The 25284-nt window shown below is 42.4% G+C and overlaps 2 protein-coding genes across 4 annotated transcripts; both read left to right on the top strand.

Annotated features, from left to right (window-relative positions):
- The first annotated feature begins 439 nt into the window (after positions 1–439).
- nod2 (nucleotide-binding oligomerization domain containing 2) lies at positions 440–5802 on the top strand. The gene is made up of 10 exons (XM_030766220.1): positions 440–925; positions 1157–1283; positions 1634–3401; positions 4319–4402; positions 4503–4586; positions 4688–4771; positions 4930–5013; positions 5147–5230; positions 5417–5500; positions 5730–5802. The coding sequence occupies exons 1-10, from the start codon at positions 440–442 to the stop codon at positions 5800–5802; spliced, it is 2958 nt and encodes a 985-aa protein (XP_030622080.1).
- Positions 5803–6553: 751 nt separating this feature from the next.
- On the top strand, positions 6554–23918 carry cyld (cylindromatosis (turban tumor syndrome)). Of its 3 annotated transcripts, XM_030765021.1 has the most exons (18): positions 6554–6855; positions 9312–9960; positions 11262–11567; positions 12413–12518; positions 12655–12663; positions 13467–13568; positions 14813–14929; positions 16241–16647; positions 16913–17078; positions 17398–17539; positions 18019–18141; positions 18429–18520; positions 18788–18854; positions 19609–19741; positions 21102–21210; positions 21510–21628; positions 22040–22256; positions 22857–23918. In XM_030765021.1, the coding sequence occupies exons 2-18, from the start codon at positions 9469–9471 to the stop codon at positions 23039–23041; spliced, it is 2892 nt and encodes a 963-aa protein (XP_030620881.1). In that variant the 5' UTR covers positions 6554–6855; positions 9312–9468; the 3' UTR covers positions 23042–23918. The 3 variants fall into 3 exon arrangements, with proteins under 3 accessions (XP_030620881.1, XP_030620880.1, XP_030620882.1); XM_030765020.1 differs by lacking the exon at positions 12655–12663; XM_030765022.1 differs by lacking the exons at positions 12655–12663; positions 14813–14929.
- Positions 23919–25284: the final 1366 nt, after the last annotated feature.

Below are 25284 nucleotides of genomic sequence, written 5' to 3'. Positions count from 1 at the left end.
TTTTTTTATTGTGAATGCGTTGTGTCCGGTCCATTATTAGCGGTGTATCCTCCCCCCGTCCCCCCCGAATAAGTAAATATTGACGCTTAAAAATCAATTTGGAAATTATTATTTTATATAGAGATTTCAGACTTAGCACAAAAGAGTTGGTATTTGTTTCAGGGTTTTTTTTTCAGCTGTTTGTCATTCAAAGTTTGCATCACACTTGCAAATGATTTGTCATAAATGTATTTTGTATGATTGCTCCCATTTTTAGATTAGAGAGTAAAACTCAGCTGAAGATCAGACACTCTGCTAAGATGAGGAAATGAAACTAGTTTTAGGAAGTATTCTTCCCAGTGACAACCATTTGCCCGTTTGTGTGGGACTTCACCCTAAGTAAGGCTCTGGGTCTTACAGGCAGCACAACCGCAAGGTGGAAACTTTTAGAGGATGCGGTATGAGTGCGCTACAGCTGGTCCTTAAGCAGAGGCCAGCATTACTGCGAGCACTGTGTTGTGGTGGCACCTCTGAGCCGTTTGAATGTGTGCTGGATTTACTCCTGTCCAGAGGCATACTGGTCTGGGAGGACTACCAGAGTGTGCAAATTCCCACCAGACCACTCACTTCCAATGTCCGTGACCTTCTTGACTTGGTCTACACCAAAGGAGAGGAAGCTTGCAGCTTGTTACTTGCCGCCGTCGGTCAGGTACTTCCTGAGGCCCAGAAAGCTGACCTGTCCTTTGGGAAGTTTAGCTCCATGATACTGGACTCAAGGGGGCCTTCCACCAGAAGCATCCAAACTCTGCTTGCTGACAGGCCTGCGTTGGTGCAGAATTGTAGGGAGCACATTGATGGAGCGTTGGAAGTGCTATTGGAGACAGGCTGCCTCTCCACCAAAGACTGTGATGAGATCCAGCTTCCAGTATATACACCCTCACAACAGGTAATCACACAGAGAAACAGGTTTTCCCATGTAGTAATGTATATCTTTAAACTGTGAGTGAATGAATGATTGATCTGTTTTGATGGACTGCTAATCAGCTCTTGTTAGGTTTGCTGATATTAAAGTGTGAGACTGAATGATTTGACAAACTACCTGTTGTAACACAACTATTGCTATGTATGAAAATGAGGAAGGAAGAAGACAGAGTAGTGTTTCCCTGTTATATTGTAGGTCAGAAGGCTGTTGGACCAAGTGGCTTTCAAAGGTGAACATGCTGTTCAAACGCTGTTACAATACTTAGATCAAGTCCAGGTTACATCAGGAGCTTCTCAGAAAAAGGAGAAGCAACTCTCTGCAGGTACTTGATTGTTGATGTTATGAATAATATATCAGACAGTGGTGTGTCTGTCATGAGAACAGACCACATTCATAAGGTAGGTATTTTATATGTATATACACAATTACATTTTACTAAAGATAAATGGATTTTTATGTTTGTTTAAATATAAAATGTTGGTGTTCATAAAATATACAGGCAATTACTGTTAGATGTCAGAGACAGCAGTTTCCTTCCATTATGACCGTATAAGACAGTAACAAATCTTAGACTATCCTAAAGGCAAAACTGTTAATCTGAAAGAATATGCTGCATCAGAACAATTCTATATTGATCCTGCATAACCTTTGCTGCCTCTTTCTCTGCTGCAGAATGTCTGCAATACCAGAAGAAGCTTCAAAGCTCTATTTTGGCCCAGTCTCATTTTCTCAGTACCTATGGTGGCACTGGAAGGTTCTCCCTGGATGATATCTACACAGATGGTCTCCTTGAGCTAGCACAGGACTGTGGAAAATCACCAGTGACCCTGAGCCTGGAGGATGTTTTGGGACTGGTGGGGACTCTGAACGAGGAAGCGGACACGGTTCTCATCTCAGGGAAGGCTGGTAGCGGAAAGAGCACGTTACTGCAGAGGTTACACCTTCTGTGGGCCAGGGGAACATTTCTGACTGACATCTTACTGGTGTTTCCCTTCAGCTGCCGTAAACTGAACACAGAGCGGAGAAAGCTGTCTCTGAAGGAGCTTCTATTCTTGCACTGCTGTTGGCCTGACTGCGGCCAGGACCAGATCTTTCAGTTCATCCTGGACCACCCAAATTTGGTCCTGTTCACCTTTGATGGCCTGGACGAGTTCAAACACAGTTTTTCAGATGAAGAGAGACACTGCTGCCCCACTCAGCCTGCGTCAGTGCACATGTTACTTTTCAACTTGCTCCAGGGCTCCCTAATGAAAGGAGTAAGGAAGGTAGTAACTAGCCGGACATGGGCAGTTGGACCAGCACTGATGAGATATCTTCGGAAAGAAGTCCTTCTGAAGGGTTTCTCACCGAGAGGGATTGAATGTTTTGTGAGGAAACACCACAACGACCCTAGTATGGCTGACCGTGTTCTAGAATCTCTGCAGAGTAACACAGCCTTACTGGGTTTGTGCCACGTCCCTGTACTCTGCTGGATTGTTTCTAAGTGCTCCAAAGAACTCCTGGACTGTGATAAAGGTAGTCCACAGACCATCACAGATGTTTACCTCATGATTCTACAACATTTCTTCCATCGCCAGAACCTCCAGGTTCAAGGAACTCTAAGAGCAGGCTGGTTAAAGGAACATTTTGATACGGTCATGCATCTTGGCCAGCTGGCCTTGGAAGGTTTGGAGACCTCTTGCTATGTATTTTCAGGTGCAGATCTCCAGAGGAGCAAGGTCACCCAAAAGGATGTCAGTATGGGCTTTCTTATCGTCAGCGAGGGTTTTACAGATGCCTCTAACTGCAACTGCTATGAATTCCTGCATATCACTTTACAGTGTTTTTTTGCTGCACTTTATATTGTCCTCAGTGACAGCATAGACAAATCTACCATCCTCAAGCTTTTTCAGTCCAGCTGTAAGCAGGAATCCAGTCTTAGAAAAGTGTGTCTAAAACACTGTCTGGAGTCCTCCTTAGAGAATAGAACCCTCACAGGAGAAACTCCAAACCTCCAGATCACAGCCAAATTTGTATCAGGGCTTCTTTCTCATCACCATCGTGACTTTCTTCTGCAGTCCTGTGTGCCCCAAACATTTGAGTGGAAGACAAAGCAGGTGACGAAATGTCTGTCCAAAGGTATACAGAAGCACTTTAAGTCCATCCCAAAGCCTGTGGAAGGGGAGAAGAAAAGCATGCACGCCATGCCAGGTTTCATGTGGCTCATTAAGTGCATTTATGAGATGCAAGAGAGCAGCATAGCCAAGGGAGCTGTGGCTAAGCTGGAGGTGGAACATCTGAAGCTAACCTACTGTAACATTGGCCCGGTGGAGTGCACAGCTCTGGCCTATGTTCTGCAGCACCTGCGGACCCCCGTGGGCTTTCAGCTGGACTACAACTCAGTGGGGGATGTGGGTGTCGAGCAACTCCTGCCATGCCTGCACACATGTCACTCCCTTTAGTAAGCACAGAAGTTTTCTGTTTATTGCACATTAATTATCAAGAGCAGTGAGTTTAACCAAAAATTATTTGTATTTATTTATTTATTTTAATTTTTACTACCCAAGTGTTGATTGAGGCAAAAGTTAGCTTTTCACTCACGTAGTTTATGAGCAACATAAGGAAAAAAATGAAAAAAATCGTATGTCTTTTTTATATACACTAAACAAATATTGTTAATTGTTAATGACGTCCTGCCATTACAGACTGTGAACATATTAACGGGGCAGCCATGGCCTAAAGGTAGAGAGGTTAGCTTGGTACCAGAAGGTTGGAAGGAAACCAAGTTAGCTTGGTACCAGAAGGAAAAATGCTGGTGGGGGGTGGATGAACAGTGCTTTCCCCTCCCACAATATGCCCAATATGCTGAAGTGCCTTTGAGCAAGGCACCTAACCCCAACTGCTCCCCAGGCGCTGCGACTGTGGCTGCCTACTGCTCTGTACTGTGTGGGCTCACGGCCCCTAGAGTGTGTGCATGTGTGTGCTTGTGTGTTCACCGCTACCTTGTATGGGTTAAATACAGAGATAAAATTTCCCATTGTGTGGATTAATAAAGGAAACTTAACTTATTAAAACTTTCCATTAAAATATTATATGGTATAGTCATAATAATGTCATGATGTTTATCATCTTACCATGACAGTTACTCCTACTGACAAAACTTACATAAATACAAAACCATTATTCAGAATTAAATATATTATTAAATAGCTGGTGTTGTGGAAGTTGGAAGTTTTTGTTTTTTTTTAATCATTTTTGAGCTACTGAATAATGTTTCAGTTTCATCAAATGATTTTATCGTTATGGGATGTGAAAGCAGTTTTAGCAAAATGTTTCAGCAGATATGGGTAAAATACACACTTCCAACTCTTTCAACAGTTTGAGGAACAATAACATATCAGATGAAGGTGTCCGCAAAATTGTTGAGAGAGGAATCCACTGTGACAATTTTAAGAAGATAGCGTGAGTACAGTCAGTGCTCTAATTTTTACAACATTTCTCCGTGGTTACAAAACATTTTATCTTTATAGGTGGGGCAAATCTTTTTCTTTCTTCTTTTCAGGCTTTTCAACAACAGACTAACTGATGTCTCGACACAGTACTTTGCTCACCTGTTGAAAACGAAGCAGAATTTCTTGTCTCTAAGGTAAATGGCACTTTAGTTATATAATTCATTTGCAGTCATAACACTTTAAGTACACTGTGGCAAACATTCCTATTTATGCCTGGATGACTACTGTTATGCAGACTGGGAAACAACAGCATTACCTCAGAGGGGGCAGAACAGCTGGCTGAGGGACTGAGAAACAGCCAGTCACTGCAGTACCTTGGGTGAGGTCATAAACAGTGGATGCAGTCATTATCAGTACAGTATAAATTATGGCCAGAACATTACAATATACCTGGACACCTACTACTATGTCACCTACAATTCAATCTCATACAATTTAGGAGCCATACATAAATCATATCTCTGTTTACCTTTCCAGGTTATGGGGAAATGAAATAGAGGACAAGGGTGCGGAAGCTCTGGCAAATGCTCTACAGGACAGTACTACACTGCTGTGGCTAAGGTTAAATGTACAATGCCTTGGTTGAATGAATGAACAATTACAATAACATATGATAACAAAACTCAATTTTCTGTGGTCTCTTTCACTTTGCTGCCTTTTTTTATGTTCTTCCTCTGGTCCTGTTTTGCGGTAGTCTGGTGGATAATGGTGTGGGTAATGCAGGAGCAAGGGCTTTGGCTGAGCTCGTCAAAAAAACTCGCACACTAGAAGAGCTATGGTGAGCACTTGTCTAGGACACACCTAAAGTTTGAAGCAGAGATGTCTCTCACTGGAGTGCAGTTTTCTGTAAATGTTCTGAACTTTCATTGACACTGATGCACATATCCACTGTGTCTGTAAAGATGTGGGAATCCATTCTGGAACGGTTTTGGCACAGAGGTTTGTCTGTCTCTTTTTCTCTCAGGTTAAGCAAAAACCGCATCGGCAGGGATGGTGTGGACTGTCTGATTCATGCTTTAAAGATGAACAGCAGCATTAAGTCTGTGTGGTGAGATGTCTAAAGACTACGTTTTATATTAAATAATATTTACCCATGTCTTTATTTAAACAACTTAAACGACGCAGCATGTTTACAGAACTTCACATTCATAATGAATTTAAAGAATAAAACCTGAGCTTTCAACAAAACAATCTTATAGCTCACATGTAAGATAGTTTTCTACAGAAACAACAACAACAACAACAACAACAACGAAACCCTCTCTGTTTTTTTGTAGGTTGCGTGGCAATAACCTTAGTCCTGAGGATGTGGAGGAGTTGACCAAGCAAGAAAGTCGACTAACCTTCTGACTGACAGGGTGCACCACCATTCTCTGGGTCATATGCTCATCTTCACGTTTTTCTTGTTACAAAGTTAGACACATTATTTATTGCAAGCGTCTGGTGTTTTGGATATTTATTTGATGGCTGCTACAATATTTAACCATAGTTTCCTTTAAGGGTATCAGTTCAACCATGCTGAACACTGTTTGAAAATGCCACTTGTTGTATGGTTTTAAGTTGTTAGCTATATAGATTTAATGTCTGATTTGTCCTGAAAACAAGCGAGTATGTCTTTTCAAAAGGTAATTGTATTGTGGATTACATTCCTCATTTGTCATGACTTTTAGAATGGCTGTAACAGACATGGATCTGAGGATTGCTGCACTACATTTTAGTGGGAAAGGGGAAAAAAAATGAATAATTGCTGCAGACGTTTTATGTATTCATTAACATGTACATATTGTAATAAACACAGGAAGCCTTGTACATTCACCATTTGTATGGATTTATTTCTATACACCGCACACCCTATAATAAAATGTTGTCACGTTGTAGTTCCTGCTACTAAACTTCAACCAAACTACTGGAAAGCCCCGCGAGGTGGGGCTTTAGCAACGACAAACATATAGCCCAATCAACTTGTCAATGAAAATATTCCTACCAATAGTCAGAAGGCTTTGAAGTTGTGAACAGGGTAGGCTGGTAACAACGTCCCCGCCCCCAGTAAATAATCTTAATTCGACTCTAAATAAGATACCGTTGCTTTTGTTGTAGTGTAAATTCAGCCTTATCGTGTCACAGCTTCTCTCTGTGCAGGGGTTGAACTGAATGAAGCTGTTAGATATAAACGGTCTGAGTTGCCAGTTACGAGACACTCATTTCAGGGCTTGTCAGATAGTGAGTTAGCCAGGTAGCTGGCTAGGCTAATTTCCGAAGCTGACAGAGGAGCCTGTCATTAAGCCCTTGGGGTTTTGTGTAAACACAGGAAGCTCTGCAAAGTCCGCAGATCACAGCTGTTCATGATGACATTGAAGACAGTCAAGTAATCGTATAAGGGATCATCACACATCAAGCCCCCAGGTAAGAAAGAGAGAGAAACTTACTAGCCAGCTTGTGCCTAGCTGCATGCTAATGTAATCACCTGCTTGCCTCTGTTTTCTAGTGCCATGCATTTCAACAGGAACAAGTCAGCTTAAGTTTTAGCTCGTTCACCATAATGTCAGTTGGCTACGTATTTCGGTAAAAGTACACATGTCTAAGTCAAGTCCATATGATTTTAGCCTGTACAAAATCTTAGCGCTTTTAATATTTCTGTACTCTGTCGGCCATGCATGGCTGGCTAACCAGCTGTCTTGCTAATATACAAATCACATCCAGTCAAGGCCTGTCTGTATTTCCTCTGCAGTGAGCAGTGCTAGCATAGCTAGTTGTCCAAGACATTAACGATAACATCACCGTAGCTTCCAACCCAGACCATTCGTTTTATGTGTTGGACCTCAGTCTATGCATCGGTAACTTAGTGGATGATGTCAGTGTTAATATTATTGCAGTCGATCACAGAACCAGTAATTAACATGAGTCTGTTAATAATATGTCATCCTTAGGCGCATCATTAACGCCTTGTCCAACAGATCAGTATGTCGCCTCATTGTTTTATTGGCCAGTTGAAACAGAATTTGTTGACTGGTGAGACTGGTGTAGGGTACAGTGGCTTGTGTGAGTCATATCTAGTTTACTATTGGATATGAGGAGTGAGAAGACTTGATTATTGAAGGAGCGGTTATCACAGCATTACGTATTGGATACTTGTGATAGGCAGCGATATACACCTTCACTAAAACAATTGAAACGGCACAAAACTCCTCAATCTACATATAATGTCAATCAGGTAAGGGATGACAGGAGAGCCAAAGCTCAGGCAGAGTAGAGTGAAGTGGAATTTGTGAGAAGGAAGCACTATTTGCATTCACTTTAGTTTGTGAATTTCCCCTCACAGTCAAAGCATCCTGTGTTACGCTAGGGGAAACCCAGCTATCCAGATGCAATGAGTCAGTGCGTGCATGTGCCCTGTCTGTTTAAATAAGAGCTGACACCTCTTTCTCTGCAAACTCAGCATGTGCGACACTTCAGTTTATTTTATTAAAGGACAAGGGACAGGAAGACTCTGCTTATGGGGCAGTTTCGGAAGCTAACGTATCACTCTGTGGGTTGTGTTTCTTGTCCTGGGCTATTATAAGTCAGCAAATACTACTGTTGTACCTATGTAAGGCCTTCATAGTAGCATAGTACTCCTTTATGAAAGAAACAGTCCTCATCCTCAGGTTGTTTGTTCGGATGTAAACAATACAAGGTGATAATAAGATGACTGATATCAGCAACATATGATATTTCTTCAAAGGGTTCACCTGACTGATATCATCTTCAAAGCTTTAGTGTCACTTTGTTCTACGTTAATAGATGAGATGTTTTAAAGGTATGACTTTACAAAGGAGTGTAACCTTTTCAGATCGTATCTTCACATAACTTTCCCAGCAGTTAGGCAGTTAGGCAATGTGGCTCACTCAGTTTGGTCTCATAGACATTAAGAATAAAGTCTTGAACTCTCTGGCAAACAGGGTGGTTTCACTACTGTCCATGGAGCAGACAGAGCCACAGAGTAAGTCCGGTCAAACAGAAAAGTCATGGATTTATCCTTTTTAGCTCAAAACTGCAAGCAGAAACTCTAAATGAAATCCTGATAGGTCATGTCAGTGGAAGCCCTCAGAAATGCAGAAGGCCCTTATCTTAAAAATAAATAAATCCATAAATAAAAATAAAGAGAAGACCTGCCTATGACAACTGAAAAACAACTGACAAAAGACCAGACACTGTTGCATCTGTAAGGAATTTGTATCATGAGAAAAGGATTGTTGTTGGAAGTGTAGTTTTTGGCCCGGTTGTTGGTGTTGGTATCATAATGAATGCCAGTGTGATCCAGTCAGCTGTTCTGTATGGGAAAGCAGGGTTTGTAGCCGTCTGGCTCTACTGCATTTCTCCGCACACGGATTTTCAGGAATTTCTGCATAGTAGGTCTGTTTGCTGCTATTATGTTGGAAGATGTTGATGTGTGTACTCCAACATTGTCAAGTACTGTGCTGATTGTTATCATGCAGTGATAAAGCAAAATGCATAGGCTGCATATGTCTACCAGTGGTTTGAAAACGATCGCACATGAACAGTCATCTTCAATGACTGAAATGTGACATTTTCTCCCCCCTCCCCCCTTTCTCCCTTTTTGCAGCGAAATATTGAATTTTAGAATAAATTATTTTCAGCTATTCATTTCATGTTCTATTTGGGTTATAGAAACATATAAATAAATAAATAAATAAATAGATAAATTACCTTTTCTCTGCCTTCAGCCCATGCAGATTTGAGGCACACATCTTAATTAGAGTAGTGAACACATGTTTTCATTTGGAAAATAAGACAGTATGGCAGGCAAGCTGATTTATCATAAATATTCATATCTCTTCTTTTTTGTTCTGCACCCTCAGCTCCTGAAACAAACAACATCCGCTCTACCGTCCAACCCAGATAATGCCCGCTGCCAGCTGAAAGGTCGTGAGAGGTCACCAAACCCTCTGACCTCTCCGTTCTACCCAGCTTTCATTACGGGCACGCTCCCCTACATGCTATGCCCTTGCTCCAATCATGAGCTCTACGTTGTGGAGCCAGGAGAAACCCAGCGGGGGTTACCGTGACGACTGGCGGTTCTACATCGTGGTGAAAGAATGCGTGGTGGAGAAGCCCCCTCAGAAGAGCCAGCGGATCCCTCGCGGGAGCCTGGGTCAGGCGTGCCAGGAGCGGAACAGCCTGGGCCGCACCTTACCGCCCAGCAAGGGCAAACGAAGCCTGCGTATCCTGGACCAGACCAACGTGGTGGTGAGCCTGGACGAGAGAGATGTTCGGGAGCTGGACGAGAAGCTGGCGGAGCTGCTTTTTCCCATCACTAACTGCGAGGAACGCTACGCCCTTCTGTGCAACACGCCCAGACTCGAACGAGCCCGGAACATTGACTGCGGCTCCAAGGTGCGCGTGCAGCTGCGGTCGGGGGACGACCCCCTGCCCGGAGTGGTGCGCTTTAAAGGGGCGCTGCTGCCCGACCGTGCCCTCTCTGGGATATGGTTTGGAGTGGAGCTGCTGGTGAGGGCTGCTTTTTCTACCTGCCTCTCCATTTACTGTTTAGCCGCTGACGCTGAAATAATACCGCTGCAGCTTTAGAACCTGGCGTTGTGGTTGGTTTGCCACATTTTATAGTTGATCTCATAGGCTTGTTTATATATTTACTTATTTGTTTATTTATTTATTTTAAATACCATTTAAACTGAAATGAGATTCATTTGGTTGGCCCCCTCCCAGTGTTCGTTTTAGCCGATCATGGCAGGTTAGTGCTCTTGAAAGTGCTCATTTCAGTTCGCACCATTCGATGCTGTGAACATTTCCTGAGTGCAGGTTCAGAGGAGTTACTCTGGTCTAATCACACAAGCAGCTCTTGACCTCAGGAGGAGCAGCGAGAAAGAGAGAGAGAAAGACAGAGAAACAGAGAGAGAGAGAGAGAGAGAGAGACTGACTGTTCCTGAGAGCACAATGCTTTGTTTATGTGTCTGCTGCTCTGCTGTAGGCTCTCTGAGTGGGTCAGCAGCCTGACCTTTGACCTCCACAACACACCAATGGATTCAAGGGTTTCAGATGAACACGGGCTTTTGTTTCTCTCTGTGACGCTCTGATTTAATTGCACTGCCTGAGGCGTTGCACAAGTTCTCCAGTTTTACAACACAACACTTGAACTGAACATGTCTTATTTTAGGATTCCCAGGAAACTGGTTATTGCCTCACTTTCTGAAATATCTTTTTTTGTATGCATTTATATCCCCGTACGTCAGGAATGCCCCACAGGATTTCAGGAAGAGACTGTGAAAGTTATTTATCACAACTTTTAAGAGATTTGCATTTTATGTTAATGTCAAATTCTCTCTCAGAGCGATAGGGACTACTTCCTGTTGCCTCTAATAGACAAAACTGAGTGTGGATTTCCTCTAGACTTTCAATGAGTAAACCCTCTGCTTTAAAATATTATGCTCTGTTTGACCAGGCTGGCTAAACACCAGTGAATATTGAATATCATGAATATCAGTGAACACTGAGTGTCTGATGAATATGATATTGAACAAACTTAAAGCGTATGTCAAAACTGTAACAACTGTGTTAATAAATTTTACTTATTTACCTGAAGAGGATAACAGAATATATAATATATAACAGAATTTCATGTACCTGGATTTAATGGACTAGGGTTACTCTTTTTGCTTCCAGTCAGAACATTTGAGAATTGTCTGTTTTAAAAAGTAGTTACCGTAGAATTGCACAGACCCATCTGGGATAACCTGTGGTACTTTTGCAGTGGCCTCTAACTGTTTCTCCTGTGTCTTTGTGTCTTTTCTCAGGAGGAGGGTCGCGGACAGGGCTTCACGGAGGGCTCCTACCAGGGTCAGCAGCTCTTCCGCTGTGAGGATGAGTGCGGCGTCTTCGTCGCTCTCGACAAACTGGAGCTGTGGGAGGACGACGACCTTGAGGTCGATCACGTGACACTGGATTCTAACGAGCACGATAACGAGGGCGATTTCCCGCCGTTGGAGATTAACTCTCGCGTTCTGGTGCAAACCACTGAGGGTATTGAACACGGAACCATCATCTTTTGCGATTTGTTGCCTGGCAACGAGAGCCTAGGGTACTTTGTGGGAGTTGATATGGTAAGGGTCAGGCGTGCTCGTCGTTTGTTGTGATTTTTTTTTTTTTTTTTTTCTCGACTGCTGAAAATATAGACGTGTTACAGATCTGTGCTCTTAAATGTGTTGAATATCTTTATAATCTAAAAGACCTCCTCTAAGAAATGGCCTAACATACTTTTAGCAGTAAGGTAATTGGCAGCGTTGACCAGAAAGCTGATGCAACGTGAACACACAGTAATTAATAAGAGGCTGATGTACATACTGAACAAAAATAAACGCTCGTAGAGATGATGCATGAATTAAAAATAGCAATTAGACACCAACTTCAGAGGGAAGTCTCAGAGTAGAGCAGACACGGTCGTGAATAGTGAACTTTGAGAGCCGTCCACAGTAAGCGGCAGTGACTGCCCACTCAGTGCCGGCCTGAAACAAACAGACAGTTATGTGGGGGGTTGAGATAGAGACGGCGCGCTGTGCGAACCCTACCTTGGCGCTCGACCAATGCTTGGACAAGACAACACCACTCTACCCCACCCAGCCTTGCCCTTTTACTGCCTTCCACACAGAGCTAGAGTTGGACAGACACCACACAGATCAGTTAGTGACTGCTGGTGCTTGTGTCAGACTCTTGAGGGGCTAGTTCAGGTGAAGAGCGCATGATGATGAGGTAGAAGAAGAGATGGCGTTTTTGTAGAGTGGTAAACACACAAAGTCCCTGTCGTCCTCTGACTGGTTTTTTTTTTTTGAAGCGTCGGCTCGGTGGAATTGGCTGTGTCGGAGCAGGAAATACAGGCTTTAACTCTCTTTCTTTCTCTTTCTCTTTCTCACTCTCTCTCTCTCTCTCTCTCTCTCTCTCTCTCTCTCAGGACAAACCTATTGGAGACTGGGATGGTGTTTTTGATGGCAAGCTGCTGTGTAATTTCGCCAGCCTCGAACACACTCGTCTTGTTCCCATCTGTGACGTAATGCCAGGTAATTGCTTTTCTTGTTTTTCTGTTTTATATGTTGTTTTCCCTGCTAATCAGTTGTTTTCGACGTGTGTGTGTGTGTGTGTGTGTGTTTGTGTCTGTGTGTGTTTCATGTCAAGTGTTGAGCTGTAAATTATCAGGGCTGAGCAGTACTGGGCTGTGTGTCTGAGTGCTGTTCTGTGTTGGTGTTTTGCTTCAGTGTGAAAACAGAGGCTCTTTTGTGTAGTGCCCTTGTTTTTGAAAGTCCACAGGGAAACGCTTCCACTTTCTCTCTTCTTCTTATCCATTTATTGATTACGGTTCTAGGTGATTGTGCGAGCTTCTGTGTGCTGTGTGTGTGTGTGTGTGTGTGTGTGTGTGTGTGTTTGTGTGTGTGTGTGTGTGTGTCCACCAAAGGGGGTAGATGCGGCATCTAATAACCACTTAAGAAGTGAGCTTGTTAATTTCTTGCTTGCATCACCATGTCTTTGAAAACTCCTTTTACTGTCTGAAAAACCACAGAGTCCCTTAGATTGTTGTCCTCAGCTCTTAAGACTCTGCTCTCAAGGCTTGTTGAAGTCCAGAAAGCTTTCAGTCTGTCCCAATGGAGAATGGAGCCACTTACTCACTGGCATGGGATCAGGTCCTAAATAGATACTCAAGTGAAGAGGTGCAGAATGCGCTGTATTGCTAACAGGCTCTGTGGTTAAGGTTAGCGAATGGCAAACTGCCCACAACTCAACTGCCCATAAGAGATGTTATGGACATTCTGTTCTGTCTTTGTCGTTTTCAGGGGACATTCGTTTGTTTTTATTTTGGAGACATTTAAAATGTTTTTTTTTTTCTTTTTCTTTTTCTTTTTCTTTTTCTTTTCGCGTGCCTCGTGTGACTTTGTTTGAGTAGAGTTCTGTAACTGGTTAGATGTGTATTTCTCAGTCAGTGTGTGTGTGTGGCCTGTTTTTGTCATCCACAGAGTTCTCCATGCAGGACCAGAGGCTCCCCAAACACAGCTTCGCTTCCAGAGGTGGTGGCAGTGACAAGCAGTCCTCCAGCCAGACTAAACCAAAGAGCAAAGGTACCTTAGTTAATGCTCACACACACACACACACACACACACACACACACACACACACAAACACAAACACACACTCTCTCTCTCTTTCTCACACACACACACACTCTCTCTCTCTCTCTCTCACACACACACACACACACACACACGCACACGCACACATATGCATGCATGCTTGTGCTATTGCTTAGATTTTGAGGGGAAAGTGCTGCTAAACAAAACTCCTGATCCCTTCTCACTAATCTTCTGATTTCAGGATCATTACAGTGTGACGTAAGGCAGACGCGTCAGATCTGAAAAGCCTTTTTTTTTTATATTGTAAATTTGAGATTATGTTTTTAAAACTTTATTTCTCTGGTGCCAATTTTTATTTATGACACATCAAACTGAAGTGAATATGAAGATGAATTTTTAAACGTGAATGACGGGACTTTTGAATTTTCTTCAATGTTTTATGAAAAGAAAAGTTGATACGATATGTATTAGTTATATTTTCTTCATCTTTGCAGAAACCTTCTAACCCTTTTTTTCCTCGTTTAAATACGGCTGTGTTTGGAGTTAACAGGCAATGCTGTGTGTTGTATGGTTCTAACACAGATGGACTCTCTTCTTCTCTTTCATTCTCTCTCTTTTTCTTTACCTCCACTGTGCTGAACTTGACTTCTTCCCCCCCTCTCTCTCTTTGATGATGTTCTTGATTGTCAGCATATGAATAATGGAAAAAAATATGACATCACCAGTTGAAAACATGCTAAAAGCCACTGCTTTGGAGAGAAAATTTAAGTTGTTAAATATTTGATAAGAATGTATTTATGTGACAAGTACTGATCATAGACAAATGGTTTAAGAGTTGTCATCAAATGGGTTGAGTGAATCTTTAATGATTGTCTGTAGATATGATATCGTTGGCAGACAGAATATTATAAGAAATACCCTATATTAATACATATTGCTCTTTAGAATACATAGGACTGGATGGCTTTGTAACTTTTCTGTTTGATTTTTTTTTTTACAAAGTTGGTCAGTTAACCCATACATTTAAATGAAATACAGTTAGACTGGAAACCTCATGCAAAGGAATTTCTTACTGAAGGAATGAAAAAGGGAGACAATGTCTTTTTGTAACTTCTGCTACATTTGCACTGCAGTAGTTCTACATTGACACACTGCCATGTACATCCACACACACACACACACACACACACAAACACCCTTTCTCACCCTGTGCTGAACTGTGCTGTTTGCAGGGTTAGGCATGCAGAGTGGAGGTAGAAGCAAATCAGAGTTTTATTACACTTTAAACGGCAGTTCTGTCCATCACCCTGCCCAATCCAAATCCAAAAGCACATGGTACATTGATGAAGGTAATCAATGAATATGATTGTCGAAGATGAAGACTCGAGGGATAAACAGTCTTACTTGGCAAAATGCTGTATTTCTAATCATGATTTCTCTAGTCCTTTTCCTCTATCTCATCTTACATCGATAAAAAAAAAGAAAATCAATTGGCTGCTTAACAAATGACCTTGTTAACATTGTACATTGTATTCATAAACTTGGCCTTCTTATAAGATCCTTTATCCAGAGTCTTAGCCCTTTCATCTCTTTTGTTGGTTCAAATGTGTCATCATTTTGCGTCAGTCAGCATGCAGAAGGCTTTTACCTGCCTAACCCTAGACAAGCAAACTAGATTCGACTCATTGGCGAGAGACTTGTGCTATACATTCTCTTCTATTTAAAAGAGAACCCGCTGAATGTTTGATATATATATATTAATAAAACGAACATCATGAAAATGAAAATTATGAAAGAGTATGACGTTAATTCTACACGTAACGGTTTTTAAGTGCGGTGCGTTTGAGCGCTTGCCGGTGCATGCGGTCGTAAAAGCCTTTTGTGGATGCTGGTGTTTGCAAACTGCAGTTTTTTTTTTCTCACAGTCATGTTCTCCCTTCTCATCTCACGCCGAGCTTGCGTTCGTGTGAACAGGCAGGAACGATCGCTGTTTTTTTTTTTTTGTTTTTTTTTTCATGATTATCATTGATCTCATGGGTGTTTATTGGCTGCTCAGCGCTGCTAGTTTGTGAATGGGTCTTTCTGTACCAGTATCAAGACAAGCAGGGCGTGGCCAATACACTGACTGTTCTGTGATTGGTGGAGGAAATGTTACGTTGCCCAGACTCGTACATATCTGTGGATCTCCTCGCTCATTGACATAATCAGTTCATGCTGGTTTTTCCTTGTCATATCATTGTTTTCACTGTGCTCTGTTTTTCCACACTGTGTCCCTGCCCGTGTCATCATGAATTCACCACAGCTGGTTTTCTCTGATTTGAGACAGTGTTGTCCACGTTTAAAAAAAAAAATTAGCTTTGAAATGTATTTGCTTCTTTCTGCTGTAGAATAAATAGTTTTGAAAAACGGCTCTGTTTTCAATAAAGTGTTACCACACACCACCAAATTAAAATAAATAAATAAATGAAAATGTTACAAAAAAAAGTTACCCATTGGAAAAGAACGCTGAATGATTATTTTAAGGCTAAACATTCATGGAAACACTAGATCTGTCAGTGAAAGCCTGACATTCCACTTTGCTCTCCTGTTTGTTTGTTTTTTTTAAATCCCCCAGCAACCCTGTTACAAATCTCACTGCCTTTCTCCACTCTCCTTCTCAGTTGGGGAGGATCCTGCCAAGTCCTTGACGGACACGCCCCCTGACTTCAACCAACCTTCCCCTCCCTCCAGAGCTCCGCCCGCTGCCTCCCTGTCCAATGACAACAAATTCCACTCACTACCCTTTAGCCTGAGCCGCAAAACGGGGTCCAACGGGAGCATGAGCTATGGTCCGCTCTCCCTGTCTGCCCAATCAGTGATGGGGGAACAGCAGGAGGCCACACCTCCACCCCCACCCCCAGCTGCAACGGCCCCCTCCCCAAGGCCAGCGTCTCCCCAGCGAGGAGGGCAGCCCGGACTAGAAGTTGGCTCTCTGGTTGAGGTGAAAGAGAACCCTCCCCTGTGTGGGGTCATTCGCTGGGTGGGCGTGCCCCCCGGACTACAAGAACCCCTCGCTGGGTTAGAACTGGTGAGTGTGAACAGCAAACAGTAATCCAGGCTAATCTGAATGTATGTTCTGTGGCCTGGATTATTAGACATGAGTTTTTTTTTTTTGTTTTTTTTTTTGGTTTATGTGACTGAACGTCTACCAATACGCTTGTTTAGATCCCACATCAACTATGTGCCGTGACTTGTGACTGCTGAGGTCCGTAATTCGGCACAGGTTCAGTGATTGATTAGCTTAAGGCTCTGTATGAACTCCTGGGCTGTGTGTGGGTTTTTTGTGCGTGCAGGAGGAGGAGTGTGTGGGGTGCACAGACGGCACGTTTAAAGGCACACGTTACTTCACATGCCCTCCTAAGAAAGCTCTGTTCGTCAAACTGAAGTGCTGCAGACCCGACTCGCGCTTCCCCTCTCTGCCCCATTCGCCAAATCCTATAGAGCGCTGCAACTCCATCGGTGAGACACACACACACACACACACACACTCTCAGATGTTCATCTCAGTGACGGAAGATTAGAGGAGGTTGTAGGGAACACTCGTGTGACACATTTGTCTGCTTGATGATTTCAGTTTACAACTTTGATTGTTCAATTTATTTTTAGTTTTTTGCGTGTATGTGTCACAAATGGTTTTCCCCTTGGCCTTGTAATTACTTGACTCAGCTTCTTAGGCTAATGTTTGTAGAACTGGAACGTGACACGTAGGTGTCATAGCTCCGTACATATAAACTGTCTACAGTGTTCGGTTAGTAACGCGGCTGTTTTCACGTTACAGCCTTTGGGGGCTACCTGAGTGAAGTGGTGTATGAAAACACCCCTCCGCGTACAGAGAACGATGGATTGGAAGTGATGGTGGGAAAGAAGAAAGGCATTCAGGGTCATTATAACTCCTGTTACCTGGACTCCACGCTCTTCTGGTGAGTACTCTACCATCAGGAACAGCCTTTCAACAGCACTGAACCATTCCACCAGGAGCCAAAGACTGAGTGGGTTTAAATGAAGCTGAACATTTTGTCGAGACCTACTCAAGGCTTTTTTGTCGCCCCCCCGGTAGAGCAATGCCGTCTTTGTCGTCTATAATTTCCCAGGATGTGAGTAACAGGACTGGCTGTTGTGCAGTTTGCAGAAGGAAGGGCAAGTTCCCGCTGCTTTTAGGGTTTTCCTCTTATATGCCAATAAAAATCTTCCTCTTTTCTGTTCTGTTGTGTGTCGCGCGTCCTAAATGTCGTTGTTTTGATGAAATGTTTCGGGGAAAAAATACTCATGTTCTCTCTTCTTCTTTTTCTTCTCAATCTCTCTCTCTCTCTCTCTCTCACTTATCTCTCTCCCTCTCTCTCTCTCTCTCTCTCTCTCTCTGTGTAGCATTTTTAAACATTTCTGTTGTCTTTTTTCCCAGCCTGTTTGCATTCAGCTCAGTACTGGACACAGTGCTTTTGCGGCCGAGAGCTAAAACCGACGTGGAGTACTATAGAGAAACACAGGAGCTGCTACGAACGGAGATAGTCAACCCACTGCGCATGTGAGTTCAACACACACGCACACGCACACGCACACACACGCACACAGACTTGTTCAGCACAAGTCAACGCACAGCTGAATGGTTTCTTCAGTTTTACTGAAGAACATGTTCTCATACACAAAACACACACACCATGACTCATTTATTCACACTCGTAAAAAAAAAAAATTACATCCACACACAAACATCCATAAACTGTGACACATTCACTCAAATTTAGGTTTTTTTTGTGGACTGCTGTAGCGTTTTCGCAAAAGTGAATGTGTGTATGTGTGTGTGTATTTCAGACACGGTTATGTGTGTGCCACGAAAATTATGAAACTCAGGAGAATTCTGGAGAAGGTGGAGGCAGCGTCTGGCTTTACCTCTGAGGAGAAAGGTGAGAGAGAGAGAGAGAGAGAGAGAGATAGATACTGCGCTGATACTGTGTTGTAGTGCTAAACCTGAGGTCTGCAGGACTGTGTTTGAATATTGGTTTAGTTCAGTACTCGCATCTTTTTTCTTTAATAGTTTACAGTTTTACCAGATTATCACCTCAGCGTTTTCAATATTACCGTCAGCCGCGTGTCACCGTCGACCCTTCTTTCTGTTATAATAATAAACATGATGTTGAGAGAAACTCACTCTGTTTTCCTCTCAACCGTAGATCCTGAAGAGTTCCTGAACATTCTCTTTCACCACATCCTACGAGTGGATCCCTTACTCAAGCTGAGGTGTGTTGTTCTACCCAGTGGCATTCGTCTTATTTTTGGATCAAATGCGTCTGGCTGTATGTTATGTCGTTTGTGTAGATGTGCTTTTAGTGTAAGTTGCCTTTGTTATATCATTAGAAGTCTAAATCAACTTTAAATCAAGCCTGGACAAAGTTGGCCTACAGACAATTTTGTTTTGATCACCTGGACCGTAGACTGTTGCAACTGTCATCTTGTTATAGTGCAATGCTAAACAAACTTAAGTGTTTCTGCGCTAAGGATTTTTTCCGCAATTTTCCTCGACTCCACAAGGAGTCTTTACATTTTGATTAAACTAATTTTTGACTCGCTTCTCAGAATACATTTTCGCTTGCAAGGCCCAAATGTTTGGGTACCTCTGTTTTAAATAGTTCGTAGCATGTAGACCTATCAGATATGACAAAGATATTGTATGTTTATTTTCTGGAGTGCAGGTAGTATAATGTGTTTATAGACCTCTTGGACCATCAGTTTTGTGTGTACCTTGTTCTGTAAACTGTTTAGTGCAGGGAGGATGGCTGCTCGTGCTTGGTCTGTCTCACTGTGGGAGGTCTGTGTTCTGAATATTAAGTTCTGTAGTGTGTGTGAGTGTGTGTGTGTGAGATGACTGAAATGTCAGTTTATTATTGGGAAGATTTTCTATGATGTATAGCCTTACAGTTATGAATCTGGTGTATGGTGTGTAGATAAACTGTACGCGTGTGTGTGCGTGTGTGTGCGTGTGTGTGTCGGGCAGGTCCGCAGGGCAGAAGGTTCAGGACTCGTACTTCTATCAGATCTTCATGGATAAGAATGACAAAGTACTTGTGCCCACAAGTCAGCAGCTACTGGAGTGGTCTTTCATCAACAGTGACCTCAAGTTTGCAGAGGTAAGAGTATACAGCGCACATCATTTTCAGGCGTTTAACTCACATCACATCACACAGCACAGCCGTATCTGTAACCGGCCACACGGTACTGTTTAGAGCCACAGCAGTCTGCGATCACGGAAAAGACCTCGGATCCTAATCCGTAATACTTATGTCGTTTTCATATTTTTTGAAGACAGTTCAAACGTGACCCATGTGTAAGCACACAGGAGTTACAATGCCTGGGCGAATGCAACATATACGCACGCTACCGTTTGTAAATCTGATCACACACATTGTCTGCATACGTGTGCAAGCTTAATGTTCCCAGCCGTGGTTACTGCCTGTATTTAACCATATACAGCTGTTTACGGCCGTTAGTTCTTAATTACATGATTTCATTCGGTCTAATATTTGAAAGGAAAAGAGGCGATAGGCAGTTAAGTAAAAGATGAATTGATAGGAAAATTACAATAACACTTCCATCTCAAGACCAGAGCCTAGGGCAGAGAGTTAGTAAAGAGGTCTGACTCAGACGGACATGTTTGTTTATATCTAACAGAAATAGAACTGAGACAGGAACAGGGGGACAGGGCAGCTGTTAGCAAACTCACGCAGGAAATCCACTTTAACAATAACAACAACAAAAGCCATAGATGGACAGAATCCACACGTGATCAAGACCAGGCAGGTTGAAACCTCTGGCCCTTTTGATGGTTAAAAATCAGCAGTCAGAAAAGCGCTGTCTCTTGGCCAAAGCTCTCCTGAAATGCCAAACCAGCAGTTCAGTCAGATCCATCACCAGTTTGTGTATGTTGAAACAGAATAATTAAAAACAAATGACATAAACACGAAGATGTCACCCATGTGTGTATATATATATATATATATATATATATATATATATATATAACTATATATATACAAAATATATAAACAAATATATATATATTTGTTTACCTGGACTGATTTGTCTGGCTGGAGTAACCAGTAATGACTAAACCTACATGCAAACTGAAAGGTACAGTCCTGTGAATTTTTTTTTTTCTATCCTAAAAATGTGTTATGGCTCTGTATATGTATCTTCCTGTGTGGTTCAGATGTTATAAATACCAGTTTGCCAAATGACCTGAGTTAACCTGACTGAGACGCTGATCTTGTGAAATAGGAGAAAACACCAGTTGATGTCACTACAGCCTATATTCACTGATCAACGTGCTTCCTAGTTATCTCACAAATGAAGAAAATTCTGTCTCTGGTTTTGTTTGGAAATCTTTAACGTGGCTCATAAGACTCCTTCTCTCTCTCTCTCCCTCTCTCTCTCTCTCTCTCTCTCTCTCTCTCTCTCATTTTTCTCTCTTTTCTCTCTGTCTGTCTCTAGGCTCCATCCTGCCTTATAATTCAGATGCCACGCTTTGGGAAAGAGTTCAAGATGTTTAACAAGATCTTCCCCTCTCTGGAGTTGGACATCACAGATCTGCTTGAAGACAGTGAGTAACTCTCATGCAGCCTCCATTGTGTGCCTTCTGCCTTTGTAACAACCCTTAAAGACACAAACAGGGCACATTAGAGAATTGGGACAGGGCTGATATCTCACAACTCCAGAACTGTATTTAACTGTAGTTCCACTTCAGTGATACATGTCCCAGTGAGAAACTAAGGCACAATGAAGTAAGCTAATGATATCTGCATTAGTTTTTGGAAGGTATTTTATGATAGTAGCTTTATTATGTTAGTATTGGGTTGCTCAGATGGTTTGGTAACTGGTCTTTGTGTGTGTGTGTTTAAGCTCCCAGGGAGTGTCGTATTTGTGGAGGTTTAGCTCTGTATGAGTGTAAGGAGTGTTATGAAGATGGTGACATCACCCCGGGCAAGATTAAACAGTTCTGTGAAAAGTGTAACACACAGGTAAGAGCGAGATCCCTGTAGAAATCGCAGTTAAACCGTTAGAAGTTAAGGAGACTGCAATACCACAACGATTCAGTAGAGGGTGCCATATCCTAAAGAATGCTGTTATTTTAATCTGCTCTGAAAGTAACCGTGCCACAGTTGAGACACAAACTCATTTGCACAGGATTCTGCATTATTGATTAAAATATTGAATACATTGTTGTGAAGCTGAGCTTTTCCTCCCACTGTTGTTTCATTAGCGGTGAATGAAGGCACACTTTCATTAAATGAATCTGTACCAACGGCAAAAACGTCGTAAAAATTGTTAACTTACGTGACTTCTTTCTTTCCTTTATGTGTTTCTCTGTCTTTATCTTTTGGCTTCTCTTGCATGCGTGCGTGTGTGTGTCTGCGTGTATATGTGTGTAGGTTCACCTCCACCCTCGGCGGAAGGCCCATCGCCACGGTAAGCTGTCGGTTCCTAAGGAGCTGCAGGAGGGGCTGTGTCGTCAGGGCTCGTTTCCACGGCAGCGGATGGAGTTGTTTGCGGTGTTGTGTATAGAGACTAGTCACTACGTGGCCTTTGTTAAGTATGGATCAGCTGACTCTGCGTGGCTGTTCTTCGACAGCATGGCAGACCGCGACGGTACGGGACAACCCCTCAGAACCCGTGTTCTCATTTTAGGCCCAGCTAGAATGGACCGTGGTGTTCTGTAGCGTTTGACTATTAAAAGACTGGAACATTTGACCCAAATTGGTGTTTAACTTTTGGGAGAGACTATATTTAGTCGGCTCAGTTTAGAAGAACATGGACGAAATTTCACCTGTGTTTAGCACGGGCATGTAGACAAACTTCATGGAAAAATCATTACATTATTTATATAAAAAAAAAATCATCATTTATGTAAATGGGACAAAATTTCAGTGTATGAAATAAAATGCTGACATGTTACTTTCTTTGAAAAATATACCAGGAACTGAAGGGGGAGATAATAATGATGATGATTACTGTTCTTGTTGTTTTAAGTTTTTATATTATTTATTCTTTCTTTTTTAATTCAAAATGTTTTTTTTTTTTTTATAATCAATTCTTCTGTTTTTACTGTCATACCAGTAGAGTATAAGGTCAGTTCTTATTGTCTTTTCATCTCTCTCTCTCTCGCTCTCTCTCTCTCTCTCTCTCTCTCTCTCGTTCTCTCTCTCTCTCTCGCTCTCTCTCTCTCTCTCTCGCTCTCTCTCGCTCTAGGAGGCCAGAATGGCTTTAACATCCCCCAGGTATCTCCGTGTCCTGAGGTGGGAGCGTACCTGAAGATGAGCCCTGAGGAGCTACATGCCCTGGACCCCAAAAACATCCAGGGTTTTGCCCGCCGTCTGCTCTGCGACGCATACATGTGCATGTACCAGAGCCCTACCATGAGCCTGTACAAATAAAAGCCCTGACAGCTAGAGCCAGGGAGAGGGCTACCTCGACCTGACTGTTCATGTGAAAAAAAAAACAAGCAAAAAAAAAAAAAACAACAAAATTCACCCCCTATCCTCATGGCCTAGCTCTCTGAGAGAGAGGGAGAAAGAGAAGGGTGGGGGGAGGGAGAAAGAGAGAGAGAGTTAGAAGTGAAGAAGGAAAAAAAAAAGCTTATTTGCACTGTGCTTAATTTGAAGTGTTGTTTTTATTTTCTTTGTGTTGTCGTCCATCGGTGAACACAAACCCTGAACGCTTGGACAGCAGTCATTGCTGTGGGGACAAGAGCAGAGCTTGGAAAGAAATGATGAATATTCATTCTGAACTGTGAGAGACAGCCAAGACACACACACTCACACACACACACACACACACACACACACACACAACGACACACACGCATCTCTTTGGTGGCTAGATCTCTTAAGCTCAAACAAAGCTCTCCTGTAGTGTGAAAGATGGTTCACTCGTTTACCTACTAAACAGAGTGGGTTAGGATTCTGTCCTCACGGACACTCAAGAGGTCTCCTCTGCGTATGATACCACATAGGAAAGGCAATGCTCCAACACCAACAGAACAATGAACCTTTACATACCTGTTATCTCCTCTGTAGGACTAATGAATGCCAACCTGTCCGCTGTACTTCAAAACTCCCCGTTTCCAGAAGTTTACATATGTGTGGTTACTGGTTTCACCTCCGTATTTTTGCTGTGAATTTCTTTGTTGTTTGTTTTCCTATGGGTGATACCGCTCTTGCTTCTTACAGCAAATCATTGAGCTGGAAGAGTTTTTGTCTGAGTGTTACGGGATATCTCTGCACTGGTGAAAAAAAAAAAAAAAAAGAACTGAAATTGAAATTCATCTTAAAAGCACACTATTTTTTTAATGGACAAACAGTTCGGAAACCAGTCGTAATTTTCAATTCGGGAAAATAACTGCGGTGCCCCTCCAGCTTCGTCACTTAGAAAAGATCTAACATAGAGCAATTTTATAAATAACCCCTCGCTTCTACTAAAGTTGTGTGTGTATACATGCTCCAGTTTAATGATTAACACAATGGCAGCTTGGTGGTTCTTATTCCTAAAGTTTGTCTCTAAACTGGCTGCAGCTAAGTCCAAGTATTTGGCTATAACTGTGGAGTTTTCAAAATCTTAAAAAAAAAACAAAACAAGAAAACAAAGAAACGATGGCCACGTACTGAAATCGAGAAGTATGCCTTCTTTATATTCCCCATAGTTGCTCATGAATAATTGCAGTTATGGCTGAAACTATATTTATTGCTCTCCAAATTGTAATTATGTATGGAGTGGAGATTCTGTAGATAATCTGATGCGGCCTATTCTCTCCATGTGTAGAGACTGCAGAGTTATTGGAGATAAATCGTATCTTTATTGTTAAACACTGAAACCAGCAAAGCTGAGGGAGTGGATGGGTAATCTACTGTAGTGAAGGTTGGTTAGGAGGAGGTTTGATGTGTCTTTTACGTCAGAGCTCGGGTACGGAAGACGCACGATCGCCATGGTAATGACCATAGAGCTCTGTGCGGGGCCTGTGTGTGTTCCAGTGTTGTAGGGTTTTTTTTTTTTTGTCTGTTGGTTGACATGCTCGGTTGGAGACTCTGTAGTACAAACTGACAATGACTTGATTACCTGTATTTGAACGGTGGCAGATGGAGTTTGATATTTCAGTGCTGTCGTCTTAAATGTTAACTAAATTAAAAACCCCATTTTGAAAAAAAAAGAAGTGTGCGTTCCGTAATGATGTAAAATGTTTGTCTTGGGAACGGGAATGTGAATATTTATGGATTTAGGAATGGTAAGCATTATGGGTAAGCACAACTTAAGAGTTTGTGAGTTGGGTGTTTGAAATTTTTTTTTTGTTTTTGTTTTTGGGCTATGTGTCCTGAACACGTTCAGTCTGGAGTGTTGACAGACGTGTTATGGTACTGAAGTGTCCACTTCAGGCAGCACTGTTCTCACCTGTCAATCAGGTGTGTGTCTTATTAGCATGGTGTCACAGCTAGGGCACAGGAGGGTCTCAGCAACCTGTCTCTCTGTCTCAGACACAAACAAACACTCACACACACACACACACACACACAGAGTGCATGGATGGGTCAGATGTGTCCAAAAGGGCTGAGATCCAGTCATGGTTCAGATAAGTCCAACCACAGCCCTCTAACTTTAACTTCGGTCCAGCAGAAGTCCAAGACTC

This window comes from Chanos chanos, chromosome 2, assembly GCF_902362185.1.
Source record: "Chanos chanos chromosome 2, fChaCha1.1, whole genome shotgun sequence".
Classification (NCBI taxonomy): Eukaryota; Metazoa; Chordata; class Actinopteri; order Gonorynchiformes; family Chanidae; genus Chanos; species Chanos chanos.
Note: the sequence above shows the minus strand (reverse complement) of the source record. Positions and strands in the feature narration are given on the sequence as shown.